The sequence below is a fragment of the Danio rerio genome, chromosome 9, assembly GCF_049306965.1.
Source record: "Danio rerio strain Tuebingen ecotype United States chromosome 9, GRCz12tu, whole genome shotgun sequence".
Classification (NCBI taxonomy): Eukaryota; Metazoa; Chordata; class Actinopteri; order Cypriniformes; family Danionidae; genus Danio; species Danio rerio.
The window spans coordinates 24,664,614-24,683,866 of NC_133184.1; the positions used below are offsets into that span (position 1 = coordinate 24,664,614).

At 35.2% G+C, this 19,253-nt stretch overlaps 1 protein-coding gene across 1 annotated transcript; it reads left to right on the plus strand.

Annotated features, from left to right (window-relative positions):
• The first annotated feature begins 2,921 nt into the window (after nucleotides 1-2,921).
• Nucleotides 2,922-9,658, plus strand: mmadhcb (metabolism of cobalamin associated Db). Its single transcript, NM_205594.2, has 8 exons — nucleotides 2,922-3,008; nucleotides 4,196-4,234; nucleotides 4,404-4,542; nucleotides 4,734-4,951; nucleotides 5,317-5,425; nucleotides 5,657-5,787; nucleotides 7,251-7,337; nucleotides 9,009-9,658. Exons 2-8 carry the CDS (start codon nucleotides 4,226-4,228, stop codon nucleotides 9,207-9,209), a joined length of 894 nt encoding a protein of 297 aa, NP_991157.2. The 5' UTR covers nucleotides 2,922-3,008; nucleotides 4,196-4,225; the 3' UTR covers nucleotides 9,210-9,658.
• The last annotated feature ends 9,595 nt before the right edge of the window (nucleotides 9,659-19,253 follow it).

Consider the following 19,253-nt stretch of genomic DNA (forward strand, 5'->3'; position numbering starts at 1 on the left):
TAAGTGGCCTCTGTCCAACATGACCATACCCATATCATAATAGGCTATATCACTGTCTCACAGCTGGTGTATGTTGTGCGATCTGGTGCAATATGGCTGCTATTGTGTTATCCAGGTGGATGCTGCACACTGGTGATGGATGAGGAGATTCCTCTAAAAAAAATGTGTAAAGCACTTTGAGTGTCCAGAAAAAACGTTATATTTAAATGTAGGAATTCTCATTAAATTAGGATGATTGACAACAACATATTGAAAGTCAACAACTTCAAACCAAGACTAGACTAGAGTATGTGAGAGTTTAACAATACCTTTTCCCTTTTATGAATAACTAATTTTCAAGATTTGTTCCTTCCTGAATAGAATAATTTGGAAAAACATTGAATGTCTTTTGCATGTTTGAAAACTGATTACATACAACAGATTTGCTTCACAATAAGGTTTCAGAACTATGTTCGTGTTCATTTATAGATGTATTCTCAGTATACACATTAGACATTGGAAAACGTCATCTTAGGACTTCTTGTGTTTTTAAGGAAATAAGGCAGCCAAGTGGCCAAGTGCCACTAAAAGAACATTGAGGAAAAACCTGAAGCTACTTTGTAATTCCATTACACCTCATTGGAGAGAGTGCTGCGCTGTGGTTTTCAACTGTGCCTTTTGTTGAGAAGAAACCCTTTGGCTTTGATACAGCTTTTAGATGTTGAGTTGCCACATGCTCATTGACAGAACTGACATACGGTGCCTGGTAATGCAATTCAGTGCTTCAGGGTGACCTGGAATGTCCTTAGATTTTTAGAAGAGCAGTGCAAGCCATAATGGGCCACAACAAAAGCCTCCTGTTCTTTACAGAAATATGCTTTTTGCTGTTGCTGTTTTTAGTATTTTCACAACTGACCCATAACACACGATTAAAAGACCAAAAGAAGAGAACAAAAACTGAATATTGTAAGCCAGAACAGAAACTGTACAAATGCAATGTGATAAAATAGTTATTTTCATTAGTAGTTTCTGAGGTAGACATGGGAGACATAAGTTTTGAACTATTTAGCAGATAAGGGAGACACAGTGGTGCAGTAGGTAGTGCTGTTGTCTCACAGCTGGGTCAGTTGGTATTTCTGTGTGGAGTTTGCAAATTCTCCGTGTTCCCAATTGCGTTATTGGTCAATTGGGTAGGCTTAATTGCTCGTAATGTATGTGTGTGAATGAATGTGTAAGGTTGTTTCCCAGTGATGGGTTGCATCTGGAAGGGTATCCGCTGCATAAAACATATGCTGGATAAGTTGGCGGTTCATTCTACTGTGGCGACCCCAGATTAATAAAGGGACTAAGCTGAAAATGAATGAATATTTAGCAGATTGTTCACTATTGAAAGATGCTTTAAGAATGTCATGATGTTTTTGTCTTTTAGTTATAAACTATTTAGTGCAACTTACATTTGAAAATACAACAGTGGAGGATGAAATAAGGTTTTCTGGTTGTCGTTTAATGAAAGCATGCTGTACTGCCGAGAATTCACATTTTTTCAAGTACTCCCAAGCTGGCTTAAGCAGAATAAAGGAACAAATGCCAAGACGTTTTAATAGACCATATAAATCACATTTTCTGGCTCAGAAGCATTGGAAAAATCTATATAAATTTGTTTGGTTTTTAAATGTCAAGTTTTCTTCTTAGCTGAAAGTAAAGAGGTCTGTGGACAGCAGACTGAAAGAGCATTTTATTTATGAATGTGAATTACAATGCAATACTTTTCAAATTCAAAAAACAAACACTAATGCTTTATAAGTAACAATTATAAAAGTATTGGACCAGTCAAGGATTCTTAATGAAAGACTTAATAAAGAGAAATCTTTAATCTTTTGGGAAAATTTATCACACACTGTAAAACCCAACAGTCAAATGCATCTAATGAAATAAGTGTTGTTAACTCAAAATTTACTGGGAATTAATTCTACTCTTTTGAAAAGAGTTTTGAACTCAGTGATGCTGTGTGAAGCTGTTGATACTGTTTGTGGAGCTGTTTAAGGATCCTCTGAAAAGATTTTTAAAGGTTGAACACGTTTTATTTCTTTTAATAATGCGACTGAGGTCGCTGTAGTTTTGAGTTTTTCTTCTGTTTAATTGCTGGTGTACATTTTTAATGCTCAATCGAGACTTACCACTTCATTACTTCAAATTAAATGGAGTAAGTTCACAGTATAGTCATATAGATAAGTTTTTGAACTCAAATGGTTTTTAGCAGTCGGTTTCCTTAAATGATTTGAGTTGCCTTAACCTATTAGGTTTTAAAGTACTCAATTAGTTTTGAGTTCTCTTCATTTATTGGGTTTTACTGTGCTCAAATTGCTTAGTTTACTCAGATAGATTAAGTTCACAGTACTCATTAGGATTATTATTTTGTTTTACTTAGTTTGTTGCAATCAGTTTTCTTAAATGGTTGAGCGTTGGGTTTTACAGTGTAACACAGATCTGTGACTTCATGTCCTTGATGGCAACGAGCTGTTTATTTTCTTACTGAAAAGTAACAATAAAGCATTACATTTGACATAAGTGGAGATAAAAATAGCTAAAATATGTTTTATGTATAGCCTAAACCTATAAATATCTAAGAAAGAAAGAAAGAAAGAAAGAAAGAAAGATAAATAAAGTATAATTTTAAAATAAAAGAGTATGAAAGAAACCAGCAAAGAAAGCATACTATTTTTAATCACCCTTCTATATTAAAATATATTAAATATTGTTTATGGTTGGACAGTGGGAATAACTATTTATATCTGTGGAAATTTCTGATAAATGTTCTACCAGAACACAAGTCTGAGCCTGAAGGAAAAAAAAAAATAAAAAACACACACACATTTTCTGTGTTCTGCTGACATCTGGTGGAGCTGCAGGACATTTCACGGAGGTTTTTGTGTTTGTCCTTTACTCGCCGCCGTTGTTACGTAATCAGAAGGTTAAACAAGACTAGCTTGAAGTAAGCTAACAGCTAACATACACACTACAAAATTCAGGTAAGAACAGTTTAATCAAACTTATACGTCGTTATTGCGTATCCACAAATAAATCGCCAAACAAAATAAAAAAAAATATGTATCATCGTTACAGTAGTAACTTACTATTAACGTTAGAGGTGTAAGTTACCTCTTCGACTTGCTTTAGCCAATGGGCTATTGAGACATGCGTAAAGAGAAACATTGTTTACATACTCATGTTTATTCTGTTTTATTTTTGGAATCGTTTTAAATCCGAAAGCTTTAGTCGTGTATAGTCGTAAATTGTTTTCTTTTTTGTCTATTGCCGTTTTAGGACCTTAATGCTTGTAAACTAACTTAAACACAACAGACAGAGGTTACTTTACCCTGTGTTCTTACACACAGTTAGTTATTATAACAGAATAGCGATTATTATATAATTAAAATTGAAAAGAGGAAATGTTACTACCGAGAATGATTGTTGCAGATTTGTTTTTCACTCGGCAGTTTTTTGGGGTTATGAAATGGTGGAAACATAAGTCTCATTTATATTTTGTCCATGTTTTTGTCAGATGCCTAATAGATTATTAGAGTGTGTTGTGTGTGAACTATTTAAAAAAGAAAAATGACAACTGCTTACAATATTTAAAATAATAATAATAATAATCAACTGTTTACAACAAAGGTTTATTAGTGCGCAAAAGTAAGAAATGGCTAAAATGTTTTACTTAATTATTTTAATATATCTGAAGATGCATTTGACCTCACATACAAAAAATATATGCTATTGCCCCCATTAAATGAAATGGTTACATCTTTAGATTTTAATGTGTTATTAAGCAGTAGTAAATTAACATCAACTTAGATTGACAAATGCTTAACAAGTAGTTTTCATCATCAGTTTAGTTTAATTAACTATGTTAACAAATAAAGCCTTATTGTAAAGTATTACCAAACAAAGTGCCTTGAAAAAAAAACTAAACCTTTTTGATCCACACCCCTGGCTTGTCACAGTCCAGATTAGCTAAAGTTTCAATATGTTTCAAAGTAAATACAACACTCTGAATATTTTAAAAGACATTCTGAAAGGTTAAATTATGATTACATTATTTTACAGTATTTTGAAGTGCCCATGATAATAGCAATAAATCAGAAATGTTCATTATCATTGTGTTATTGAACATCAGCTTGTCTATGCAACTCTATACATTTTTTTCTACCTACAGGTGAACCGTAAACAAGAGAAGCCCAACAGGATGGCCAGTGTAAGTGAATGTAAATCTCACATCTATTATAATTGCTTTGTCTTGAGTCCTATGTGAAAATATATTCTCGCTTACATGTGATAGTGTTTGCAATTGCTGTTGTACCTCTATAAAATAAAAGATGAAATCTACAGGTAAAGATGTGTAAGTGTTTGCTGTGTTTTGTCAGGTGCTCTGCAGCAGAGCTCGACTGGTGACGTACCTACCAGGGCTTCATGTTCTAGTTCATCGTGTTGTTGGAGCAAGAAGTTTCTCTGGGGCGTCAGGATCAGATGAGCCACACCTGAACACCTCAACTCCTGACATTGGTAAATGACTGTTTCCCTGTAGAATATCAAAGCCACTGTTATCTGGCGTAAAAGAGGTCATGGTAAAACATTTACAAATTAGCTTAATTAAAAAAGGCATGCAGGTCATTATTCACACATGTATTTCTAGTTGATGATGTGTAGAAAGAGTGTTTTTATTTTATATTTTTAATGATCTCGGTTATTTTCAGCACCAAGGACTGTGTGGCCGGATGAGAGCATGGGCCCATTTGGACCTCAGGATAAACGTTTCCAGTTGCCGGGTAATGTGGGTTTTGACTGTCATTTGGAGAGTCCAGTGGAGCAGAGAACCACTTCGGTCCATAGTGTGATGCCAGATGTGCTCACTGCTCAGTCCAACAACCAGAGACATGACTTCATCCTGGCCCAGTTCATCAATGAGCTTCATGTAGGATACTTTCAGAAACTACTAATTTTCTAGTCAGTCAATACATTTTCTTAATCAATAACTAAATTAGTTATAATTATGGAGTTATTAATTGTTATTATTATTTATTTAGATATTTGATTGTTATTATTAATATATATTTTTTAAAATGATCACTTTGACATTTAATATGGATAATTAATTGTAATTACTATAATAAGTTAATGGGAACATTTGTAACAAAGACACCGTAAATGAATTATAGTTTAGCTAATATTCAAATGATGTTTTTGTTTTTGAAATAAGTTACTTTATCTCACTCAAGCTACTTTTAATTAATCAAAGTTTATATATATATATAATATTATTTATTTATTTGTTTTTAGGAGGATGATAAAACGTCTACAGCACAGAACATGGATAAAGCAGAGCAGTTTTTTGATCATTCCAGTGTGGAGTGTGCCATTCAGTCTTGTCCTGAATTGTTAAAGAGAGGTATGCTGTTTTATTAAGAGTATTTCAGACCGCTAGAAAGCACTTTTAATGTTGTTTGACTTGTTGAAATGTTGTAATGTAAAATCCCACCACAAGAGGGTAGCACTTACATGTGTATTTTATGCACTAAATAATGTGCTCTGCTTGAGAATGTAACAATTAGTATTTTAATTTTTTTTTTGCTCTAGTTGATGTTTATTTATGAATGCGTGGCCTGTTCATTTAATTCAGATTTTGAGTCCATGTTCCCTGAGGCTCCCTCAACTGGCATGATGGTGGTCACTGTGACACAGAGGACGCAGAACGACATGACTGCCTGGACTGAGCAAGTGGACCAGGAGAGAGAAGAACTGCTGGCTAAAGTGAGTTCACAGACAAATTTATTTCTGTCATTGAAATTAAATTTTTGTTATTGGCTTAACTTCATTCTTTAGGGTCACGTGATCCTTCAGAATTTTCACTTCAATATTTACTACTATTATTATTTACAACTATTATTTACTACTATGATTATTTACCAAAAGTGTTTACAACAAAACAATATTTCATTAACACTATCAAATATTAACAAATAAATCTTTAACAAAATCAATATTATTAGTTTTTTGTGATGGCTCTATTTAAAAAATAATACAGCTTAAGCTGTTTTCCTTTAACTGTAATCTTGTTATCTTATGCTTAAACTGTAATATACCACCAAATGTTTTGGGGAAATTTGAGATATAAAAAATCTGTTATATTTTATCCTGCAAAAACACATTCAGTTCATGAGGTAAGAGTACATACATTTATAATATTTCAAACTATTTGTCATAGTTTTATCTAAAAGTAATCGAAATCGACATTTGGAACCAATAATCAATCTATTTTTTTAGGTCGATTTTTTATTTATTTATTTATTTTTTCAATTACATTTTAATTAATTAGTGACTGGAATCTGTGCCAGAGATGCATTGAGAAGGCAAATGTTTGCCTTCAATTACATTAAAATAGTTATTTAAATTAAAACATTTGTTTACAGAAGATCCAAGAAATGCACTGTTTAAAGTGTTATTTACAGGATATGCATGACAGTATGAATACTTCTTATTTTCTACTTTTAATATTGAAAATAATTAATTTTGTTTTAGGCCAAATCTCCCAGCCATATGACAAACAATACTGTTCTTTTGCACTTTATATTCAGCAAAGATCCTGATTAAAAAAAACATTTTTCTTAAAAGATATTTAGTAACACTATTTCAACATTGATTATAATAATGAAATGTTAAGAAATCAGCATATTGGTATAATTAGTGACATTGAAACCTGTAGTAAAGTTGCTGAAAAAAATCCAGCTTTGTCATCATATAAACACATGACTTTTTTATTAATAAGAAAAAATAATAAAATAGAAAACTTTTTATTATATATATGTAGCTTTTATTTACATACTATGCCTAACTGAAGTTGCTTCATATCAATTACTGTTCATTACTATTCATGTTTAGCTCCTCCCTGTGACTTTGTTTTGTCCTTTAGTGCAATAATGTGGCGGCAGTAGGGTAAATGTCCTCCAGAATGTGTATGAGAGAGAACGCTCTGTGTTATTAACTGTCTGCAAAGTCACTGTTGAACTGGCATGAGGCCCTGCTGTAGGAATGCTGCAGGGACTGTATTCTTCTCATTCTGATGTTTGTTTGTAAGTCGCTGCATTCAAAGGAGACAATTGTTACCGTGCATGTGCCAAAAATGACGCAAGCTTACCTGAATGGAGGCTCTACGTTTATAGCCATTCATTAGAGATGAATGAATGACGAGGCCTGATCATTTGTGTTGTGTTCAGTTTATTGAAGGTGCAAAGGAGATTTGCCACGCTCTCCGAAATGAAGGATTCTGGGCCGATTTTATAGACCCATCATCTGGACTTGCAGTAAGTCATACATAAACATAATGTGAAGATGAAAATTAGAGAACAAGCTACACTTTCCTACATTTTGAAAGTCACTGATTAGTCATATTTAAACATTTTCAAGCATATTTTATGATCCATTTTCTGAAGCATGGTATAATAAATGAATCTACTTAAATTAGGTCACAATTCACAGTATTAACTAACAATTAACACTACTAGCTTAATAAACTACTAATTAGCTGTTTATTAATAGTTAGTAAGGTAGAAGTTGGGTTTAGGTTTTGGATAAGATTAGGGATGCAGAATAAGAACATACTTTATAAGTAGTGGTGTAACAGATCACAAATCTCACAGTTCGATCACATTATGGTTTTTAGTCATGGATTGGAGCATATTTCAGATCAGCCAAAAAGGGGAGAAGACATATGTAATTTGCTTTCCATTTATTACAGCACTGCAAGAAACTTTTGGTTTTAACAAACAAAACTTATAACCTGTAATTTTATTAAAAATAAAGAAATAATTAGCTGAATATTTCTTTATTTTTCAGTACTCAGTACTATTATTCAGTTCTGTGAAAAGTTCACTGTTACTACTATTGTTGCTGATAACTCTAAATATATAAACCCAACATTATAATTTGTACAACCAATTTTTATTTTTAGTCTCATTTTAAAAAAATGATTCAGTTATTCACTCATAAAACTTCATGTTTCATTGCTAGATGTGTCATTCTTGAAGAAATATGAAATGCCATATTTCATATTCATTTAACTTATTGGTTGAATAATGTAATTTCTGCCTACAACTTTCATTTTTGAGGGTCGTTAAATGCATTTGGCTGGGATTTTAATCTTTACCATAAACACCTGTGGTTATATCTAAAATATAAACTTTAATATTCCAGTACTTCTGTGTTATTTGATTGTAACTTCATAACTAACTCAAAGGACTTAAAAAATAACTCACTTGATTTTTGCGTTTTTGGAACACAGATTTGAATGCAGTGATTCGAAGGATTAATAATAAACATATGGAAGTCACCGTTGTTTATAAATTATGTTGCGTGGGTGTTGAGATCTTGATCGTTTAATGGTTAAACGTGCAGCTCACACTAAATGCATTAATGTAGGCTAAACAAGTAGTGACAGAAAACACCTTTAATGAAACTTACCACATCCCGAATAACCTACCACAACTTCTTTATATTTTACAGGAAAGCCTAAATGCTTTCATACATGTGATTTGATTTACACGAAAGGCGATTTTTTTGTGATCGTTACAAATTTAGGATCTATCAGTAAAAAAAATTTATTAATCCGCAGCTCACGTGTGTTCCAGACTGTGGGTTGTGATCCGACCGTGATCCATTACACCTCTATTTATAAGTACTAATAAACAGTTGTCTTATTAGTAGGCAGGTAATAAGCCAGTAGTTAATAGCATGAATTGTGACCTAAACTAAAGTGTAACCCAAACTTAAATAAATAAAATAATTAAATAAAATTGTATTTCTTAAACACAGTCATATACAGTACAGTATGCAATGAAATGCTTAAAAAAACAAAAAAGTAATATCGATACTATTAATAAAAATCTAAATTTAGATTTTCACGGTATATCAAACTTTTAGTTAACTTTGCGGTTTAGAAGTTGACCCTTAACATTTCTCAATCTTTCTGCCCTTAGTACTTCGGCTCATACACAAACAACACGCTCTTTGAAACCGATGACCGGTATCGACATTTAGGCTTTCAGATTGAGGACCTGGGGTGTTGTAAAGTGATTCGGCATGTGATGTGGGGGACACACGCTTTTGTAGGTACTCTTTTCACCTCGGCTCCACCCAACAGCCAGATCATGAAGAAGCTACAAGGGGACCTGAGTTAAAGATGCTGGCTCATCATGGGAACACTATGAAATATCAAACCAAACCTCACCTTTGAGCTGACTAGCACAATCAATAACACTTACAGCTCACAAATACACCTAATGATGCTGTCTAATGAACATTGCAGGTAATGAGTATTTATTTTTGTAAAATAAAAAGCACTTGGGGGACTTTATTGTAGGTGTGTGTGCTAAAGAGGGAGGATCATTGTGTTATTTGTCCAGCAGCTCTCTCTGTTGCCTTTCCTGTTCCACAGACCTCAAAAGAATTGAAATGTGTGACATATTGCTGTATATAAAAATCCAAATTTGGTGAATGTGAATTGGTTGTTGATAGTGGTTGTTTGTCCATTAACACAAGTGAAATAGAGCTGTGATTGAGTTTAATTTAGTGTTGTAAGCTTTCTTCATTGCTTCATGATGGGCACAATAAATAATTAAAGAGAGTATTATTGGCTGTAGTGTTAGTTTGTTGCTTGTGTGAACAGTTGGAGCATGTTAATTTTAAGAAATTGATACTAATTAAATGTAATACTTTTTATTTGAATCTATTGATTTACAAATGAAAACAATGAAATTAATCAAAAGCAACAAAATATGAACAGTGTGTAGATATAACTATTCGCAGTTAGTCTAGTGCACTGCACACATTTCAGTTTTCAGCATCATTAGTCTTTAATGATCCTTTAGATTCTTTTTTATAAAGCTGGCTCGGTGCGCAATACAGTTTTTAATTAATATTATAATTTTGTTTAATCAATGTTAAAAATAATTGCGCTGCATAATATTGTTCTGTCATTAGCACCATTTATTTAAAACATAATTTCCAATATAATAAGAAGCATACACTACTTGACAAAGTCTTGTCAACTATCCCAGTTTTAAAAACAGCAAGTTGATCATTCTAGTTGATCATTTGGTATAAGAAGTGGCTTTATATGAAATGCAAAGGCCTCTAGATTAAACTTGTTTTACCAAAATAAAATATGATCATGTCTTGATTTTTAATAATTTAATTAGAGCAGTAAGGTCTGATTTTGCTTAGACAAAAGTCTTGTCACTTAACAGAAATAGTGTAGTATAGAATATAAAGTGCAGTGTAAAAAGAAATAATACTGTGTATGACTCTCATGAGCTTGGAGGAGCTTATCAAGATTCTTTGGATTCATCTTCAATGCCTCCTCCATTTTAACCTAGACATGCTTAATAATGTTCATTTCTGGTGACTGGGCTTGCCAATATTGGAGCTCCTTGACCTTCTTTGCTTTCAGGAACTTTGATGTGGAGGCTGAAGTATGAGAAGGAGCGCTATGCTGCTAAAGAATTTGCCCTCTTTTGTGGTTTGTAATGTAATGGGCAGCACAAATGTCTTCATACCTCAGGCTGTTGATGTTCCCATCCAGTTTGTAGATCTCTTGCATGCCCCCATACTTAATGTAATCCTAAACCATGATTTTTCCTTCACCAAACTTGACTGATTTCTGTGAGAATCTTGGGTCCATGTGGGTTTCAGTATGTCTTCTGCAGTATTTGTGATGATTGGGATGCAGTTCAACAGATGATTCATCAGAAAAAAATCGACCTTCTGCCACTTTTCCAAATGATCGACTACAAGTCAAGTTAAATTTTTGTTGCTCTCACAAATGGGATTGACAACAAGACTTTTGTCAGGTAGTGTATTATGTCTTTATATTTAAAGCTTTCAGAATAAAATAAAAGAAACTTCACAAAATTAAATTGGCCACAAACTGCATGTACTAATAACTATATATTTAAATCTTATTCGTGGTATATTTGTATTACATTTGTTCATAAAATATATTTCTGAGCAATTCACCTGTCTGTATTTTTGCGTTTCATGCTTCTAAATGAAGTGACCAAAGCAGGCAGCTGCTGAGATCTCGAGGGTGTCATTAGAATTCACTCAGAAGCCCAGCAGATGGACTGTAATCATTCTTCTTTAAACTCAGACACTCCCATTATTTAGACAGATCATCGCTCTCTATTAGCGCATGTCTGACAGTGAAATATGATTTTTGTCATATTAATCAGATCCCTTACAGCTGATCTGTTCTTGATAAAGTCACATGAATTTAGTTTTTAACAAATATTACATAAGTACATGGCTCGGTGGTTAGCGTTGTCGCCTCACAGCAAGACTTTTGGTCAGTACCGGCTGGACCAGGAAGCATTTCTTCGTGGAATTTGCATGTCCCCCAGGTTCGCGTCGGTTTCCTCCGCCCAAAGACATTCAGTTTAGGTAAACTGGGTAAACTAAGTGAATAGGAGAGTGTAAGGGTGTTTCCCAGCACTGGGTTGCGGGCTGCTGGAAGGTCATCCACCACATGAAACGTATGCCAGAGTAATTAGACTTTGGCGGAGAGTGTTCGCTGTGTGAGTGATAGTGTGTGAGTGAGTGATTCATCAGTACTTTAATATGCTTATTATGTTGTATATCAGTTTTATTTCTACAAATTTTCATCCATTTTGTGGTATTTGTCAATGAGCTGTGTTTGCTATATTTCATGGTATCGTTGGCTTTCATTTTGAAATATAGCCTAGTTAGCATTTGATTTGTATAAAATGCATTTTATAGACCTGCATAGAACATAGAGCAAACAGTTTGATAGCAAGCAAGTGCATTGAATTACATCAATGGTTAGTTTAGGTCACCAGCATCATGATACCATTCATTCAAATGGGTTACATATAGAAATCTTGTTTTTTATTTTATTTTGTTTAACATTTTTTAACATATTGGCATAAAAAAAAATCCTTACATAAAGAAAATAAATGAAGAAGCTGTCAAAATGTGGTAAAATGAAAGTGTGCGGCAGATCAAAGTCAGGCTGTGTTGATGCTGAAGCGTGTTTTAGAGACAGCAATCATCACCTCATACATGTCTGATTGACATGGCCATAAATTAGATGTAATTGTGCTGGCGAACCTGGCTCCATTCCTTTGTTCATTGGAAAGTTTACTCTTAACTGTTTCACCGAAATCAAACTGTCAAATTGAATAACTCATCAACCATGATTATAATGTCAACTGGTCCTGTTATCACCCCGAAGGAACAGTGTTTGTGAGGAGGCGTCCGTTTCCATGTCTCAACTTCACAGGTTGTTTCAGGACTGCAGAGCATTGTGTTTCATGTTTGTATAATTGAACAGATAAGTGCTGACCTGTTGACCAAGAAAATATATTTCATCTTTATTCTCTAGACCAACAGTGATGTTATCTCCAATCTGTCTCATAACATTTCCTTTGTTGTGACTGAATGTTTGAGAACAATTCTCTTAACTGATAGCCTTCGAATGTAATTATTCTTCAGATAATGGTTGCAATATTTTGTACAAGATATTTAATATATTTTGATTCAAATTTATAAATTATTAATTTATTAATTTATTCATTCAATAATTTTCTTTTCAGCGTAGTCCCTTTATTAATCCGGGGTCGCCACAGCGGAATGAACCGCCAACTTATCCAGCATGTTTCTATGCAGCGGATGCCCTACCAGCCGCAACCCATCTCTGGGATATTATTAATTTATTAATTCTTATTTTTTAGGCACAGTATAGTATTAATTGTCCAGTAAATAATAGTGTTCTTGTGACAGAAAAACATTAAATGTATATGTATACATTTACCCATTGAGCATGGTGTCAACGCCACAGCCTACCTGGGTATTGCTGCTGACCATGTCCATCCCTTTATGATCACAGTGTATTTAGTATCCACAGTGTCAAGACTGGTATCTTGAACATGACAATGAGTTCACTGTACTCTAATGGCCTCCACAGTCCCCAGAACTCAATCCAATAGAGCATCTTTGGGAAGTGGTGGAACGGGAGATTCACATCATAGATGTGCAGCTGACAAATCTGTAGCAACTGTGTGAGGGTATAATGTCCTTGTTCGATCTGCCATAAAGATTAAGGCATTTCTGAAAGCAAAAGAGGGTCCAACCTGGTACTAGTAAGGTGTGCCTAATAAAGTGGCCGGTGATTGTATATGATTGTTTTATTTGCAAGTCTAATTTTTCTTACTATTTTTTCTGTTTGTGTAACTCTAAGATTTATTTTTGGTTTTTATTTGATTTATTTTGTGAATATGCCTATTTTTTGTAAATCCCTTTAAATTTATTATTGGATCAAAATACATTTGTTTGGAGTTTTATGCAACCGTTCTATCTCCATATAAAGCTATCGGAATCATTTAAATCACAGGACAAGTGAGAGTCATGCATTTTTAATTGGGGTTAGATATCTAGGTCAGGCTGCCATCTTGTTGCTTTTCATGAGAAATGAATTATTCAAACATAACCCCCCACTTCCCGACCCCACGTCCTCCAAGATTTATTTATTTATTTAGCTTTTGAGTCCTGTTAAATATGGAAGATAAATACTATTTTTTAATGTTCCAATTTATGAATAACATAAGTATGATTTCCTGGAATTTCCAACCAAATCATTTAAATTATTAAGCATATTTTCTTTTTTGCATAAAGCTACACTGAAACCGAAATGGCAAGAGTGGAGTAAACACTTCCAAACTGACTCAAGGCAAAGACGTCAGACACAGGAGAATTAATGAGTGTATATCCGCAGAAATGAGCAGCGGTGTGATCTGGGTGGAGAAACACTTCTGTCTCCTGTTAGTAAAGTGACAGTCAACGGCAGGTCTGAAAGCAGAGGAAAACCTGGTGTCAGAGGTCTGGGCAGACAATGGAACTTTCCCACTCGCTTTTCTGCCAACACTTTCCTGTTTTTAGAAAGAAGATAAGATTTACACTGGCTTGAACCAAACCGTCACTGTTGGCGTGCCCTGGGAAAACAATGGAAGGTGTTTTACAGGGTTAAATCATAGTATCTGGCTGTGCTCATTATCTGCATAGTATCTGGCTGTGCTCATTTACTTTAAAGCTGATTTAAAGGGATAGTTCACATAAAACTCATTTACTCACCCCTTACTTCTTCCTATTTGAACTTCTTTCTTCTTTTGAACGCATAAAAAAAAATATGTTTTGAAGAAAGTTGCAAACCGGTAACCATTGACTTCCATGATATTTGATTTTTCCGACTATGGAAGTCTATGGTTACTGGTTTTCATCTTTCTTTAAAGCAACTTCTTTTATATTCAACAGAAGAAAGTCAAACTGGTTTATAAAAACTTGAGGGTGAGTAAATAGTCATTTTGATTGAAATATGCTTTAAAATACACTTCATCAAAGACTTGTTTTAAACTTCAGATGTGATCCCTTAATGTCAGGACCAAAAGCTGAAAGTTTGTGTATTCAAACTCAAAGTGAGCATGAACTGAATGGCAGGTATGTGGCCTGTGTACTTGTCCATTCAGCTCTCTGCATTCTGACTCTTAATCCTTTTAGGGATTTCTCTGCTGGAATTTCATTGAAGTAGACTTTAATGTATTAGAAAAGTCAGATTGTGTTTGAAATAATCCGGATATATTTGAAAAACATGGTTTCTTTTTTTAAACCCTGTCTACATTACTGTTTCAAATGTTTTCCAAAACTTTCTCATCTGCACTGAAATGCCATACTGTGATGTATACTGTATATACAGTTGAGCACAAAATGATTAGCCCCTCTGTGAAGTATTAATTCATCTACAAAAATTACAAAGCAAAACATTCAGATTCCAAACACTCTGGCAGGTCAGTTAACAAAGTGACAAGTGTACAAGGTTTACATACATTTTTACCGGTTTAGGTTTCTGACATTTACCATTTTAAAACTCAAGCATGAACAAAACATCTCCATCCCCATACTTTCATGCTCCCTATAATGGCAGAAATTTGCAAGTATTTTTGTTTTCCTTTTTGTTCACAAGTGTTTTTGGTTTTCTTTTTTGGAGTGCCTCTAACAGCAGTTCTCTGATATATCTATACTATATACTATTATTTTATTTAACTCTCTACAAAACAAACCACTTCTGTTCAATGACTTGCTTAATTAACTGATTTTTTTTTGTAATTTCAATATTCGGTAACAAAATTCTGAAATGTACTCAATTTCAATCCACAGCCATATCACCCTGCAGCCCAAGACTAGTTACTCACTGAAGCTAAGCAGGGCTGAGCCTGGTCAGTAACTGGATGGGAGGCCACATGGGAAAAACTAGGTTGCTGTTGGAAGTGATGTTAGTGAGGCCAGCAGGGTGCACTCGACCTGCCCTCTGTGAGAGTCCTAATGCCCCAGTATAGTAAAGGCGACGCCATATAATGAGTGAGCACCGTCTTTTGGATGAGGCGTTTAACTGAGGTCATTAAAAATCCCGTGGCACTTCTTGTAGAGAGTAGGGGTGTAAGTTGTAACCCCCGTGTCCTGGCCAAAATCGCCTTCATTGGCCTCCCAGTCATCCCCATCAACCAAATTGGCTGCATCACTGTCTCTCCAGTCCAATAGCTAGTGTGTGGTGATCGCAATGGAGCCGTTATCCTGTGGCTGCCGTGGATGCTGCAGACTGGTGAAGGTGTGGAGAGACCCTCTCCTCTCATGATTGTGAAGTGCTTTGGGTGTATGTCCATACATGATAAATGTGCTATATAAATACACTTTACATTACAATACTATTTATATTTTTAGGTTTGTTTTTATTTTATTTTTCTCTGTACCACTTACATTTCTGTCCAAATTCACATTTTTGTTTAAATTTCAGACTATTTTTAGGACTCATCATTCATGTTTTGGTGTATCCTGAGTTTTTGTTCCCCCAGGGTCTGTAATCATTGTGTAATTCAGTCATCACAGCACTAAATCTGTGATCCTGCACTTCTCTCTGTCCAGTCCTTAGTCAAGTCTTCCCATCACACCGCAGCAGATTTCCAGTCTGTCCTGCGAGATTTTCCCTCTGTCTCCTCTTCCTCTGAAGACTTCACACTTACATCACTGTCTGCTGTGTCTCCACCCTGTCCTGAAAACTGATTACAAAGCAGTTCCATTTTGCCCAAACCTGGGTAAACTGATCTTTCGTTTCACATTTCATACTGCTCATAATTTACCTGACATTCGCACTGTACATGCTCAAACCCTGGCTTAATCTTCTTGTTGGCACGTTTGTGGTCAGTGGCATTGAGTTCTGATGAGTTGGTTGGTTTAGCTAAATGAAAGTTGAATCATTTCCTTCATGATTAACATACTGTACCGACTCACTCTGACAAACAACACTGCAGTAGTTTGTGGAACTGCTTAATGCTGAATTTAACTTGAACTTTTTGAACTTTGCATTGTGATTAATTGATTTTGCTATTGTACCTGTTTATCTTTGTTAGGCAGCTTAGTTCTAAAAAAAAGACTATAAATTAAAGGGGGTAGATTGGATTAATGGCACATTCAGCTTGTTTACATTAAAAAGAGTTTCAAGGCAATTTTCATGTGTGTTTTGTCAGTTTTATGAAATCTCTAGTACATGTTTTCAGATGTAGCAGAGTTTACTACACTTAGTTTTCATTCAGTGATTTAATCATTTTCTTTTAGGCTAGTGCCTTTATTAATCAGGAGTCGGAATTAACCGCTAACTTATCTAGCATATATTTTACACAGTGGATGCCCTTCCAGCTGCAACTCAGCACTGGGAAAAAACCCATACACACATTCAAACACATACATTCATTTTCTTTTCGGTTAGTCCCTTTGTTAATCTGGGGTCACCACAGCGGAATGAACCGCCAACTTATCCAGCATATGTTTTATGCAGCTGATGCCCTTTCAGCTGCAACCTATCACTAGGAAACATCCATGCACACTCATTCACACACATACACTATGGCCACTTTAGTTTCAAGACTTAGATATGCTTAGCAGGTTTGGCATGCTCTCCAGGGAGAGAATCCTGAGCTCATAGATAATTGAGCCCAGGGCTCCCGCCTGGTCAATGAGCATATAAGGGGGTCCGAGATCAGGTAGGTCTCGAAAGCTTCCCCTGGTAAAAGGATTGAAAAGGACAAGATAGGGTGGAAATTATAAACTAAATTGTCTGTAGTGTATACAGTATGTGTGAATGAGAGTGTATGGATGTTCCCCAGTGATGGAAGGGCATCTGTTGCTTAAAACATATGCTGTTATAAATAAGATTTTTTTTTTTCTGTAATAAGTTTATTATCAAATGTAAAAATACAGTATTAGTAAATATATAGCAATGTTGTAGTTATTTTTAAACATTATTAAATAAATAAGGAAATTAGCAATGGAAACTATATTTACCTTCGGCCCACAAGCCTCAATCAAGTTTGTTTTTTTGGCCCTTCTTGGTAAAGTGAAAACAACTGTCTTCATATCTTGTGCAGTATTAAGTCTGTATTTTCATGTGTGGCTCAGTGATGCTCAATGCAGACGATTGTCACTTTCCCACAGTAAAGAAGGCCTGCGTTTGTTTCCATTGCTTCTCAATCTCTCCCAAAGCTCCGTAGCAGAGTAATTAAAATCTCAGCATGGCTGTACTGAACAGGATATGCTGCCATGCCTTCCAACAATGAGGCTCATTCTTTGGACTTCAGGCCAGGTACCTGAAACCCGGCCTGCAACAGCTCCTGATCATTAAAAACATGTTACTGCTCATCTGGAAAGTCAGCTCAGCTCTAGAGAGGAAATTTGACTTTGTATCGGCAGCGAATGAGCCGAGAAACTGGATTTCTAAAGCATGAAGCTCAAGGGAGCTTTTGTGTTGACTTGACAATTTTCTTTTTCGGATCTTGTCAACTCATTTACTCATATGAAGCCAACTCAGTGCGTTGAAGATTAGACAATGGCTCATGTCACAATGGTAGATTGTTATTAAATGCCTCTATAACAGAAAAGAGTTGACTTCATTTTCAACCTGCAGCCTAGTTGTGAAGTGAGAAGTGACCAGAGGGACGCTGGGTGTTCACCTTTGACCTCTGCCACTGGGCTCATAATGACAACTGTGTTTCCTTTTTTCCTGCTGAATTTCAAAGAGCAACTACACCATAGTAAATCTGAAGAGCTGTAAAATAAGACCTGAATGTGTCCAATCTCAAATGTGTTTAGATTGTTCTTGTAACGTGGACATTTAGTAAATGTGTTTGATATCTTTATGATTTAAAGGGCACCTATGGTGAAAAATCTACTTTTCAAGCTGTTTGGACAAACATATGTGTATATATAGTGTATAGACCATCATATTGGGGTGATATAATCACACCCAGTCCTTTTTTTTTTAATTTAACAACATAAAAACGTTGGACCAATTAGAGCGGTTTTCAGACCTACCGCAACTTTACGTAGGAGTGCGGTCCCCCGCCCACCGAATTGATTGACAGCTGCGCGCATTAACATGTTCCGGTAGTCGCGTGTATATGTCAACAAGACCAGGCAGACATACGCAAAGCAACCGGGAATAAAAGGTCTGTTCTGTTCACTAGGATCAGCAATCATCATCAAATGTGATTAAGAGTAAGTTTCACATGTTTAAAGTGTTTTAAAACAGAGCACGTGTGTAATTAATTACAGCGATTTACTTCAGCTTTACTTCATCAGCATAGCCGCGTGTCAGAACAATTATAAAAGAAGACGCTTCAATCTCGGTTTGTGGAAGTTAAATCAGGTTTATTTTGTACATTAGCATAACAGATATCCACACAGCACTGGAGGTTGGCCTGTATCCTGTCACATTTGAGTGCAAAAACAGTGCTAAGCACGCTCTGTCTGTCTGTCTGTGTGCGTGTGTGTGTGTCAGCTGCGGTGTGCGAGTGTATCTCTGTTAGTGTGTGCACGCGTGAACTTTGTAACGATATTGTGTGTGACTCAATGCAACTTCACAATACTGATTAGTAAAGATTAGTTCTTACTGTAGTATTTCTCACAAACGCTACGTGAGACCTTCTTCCTCTAAGTCTGTCTGTTGTCTGACGCAGCCGAGGGAGGAGATTAAAGCACGCGGGAAAGCACGTAGAAACAGTAGGCGGGCAGAACTCGCCTTAAAGGTGCAGTACAACAAAACCAACCCCTGCTGGAAATCAGTATAAAACAGCATCTTGTAAAAGGTATAATGAAAAATCTGATGG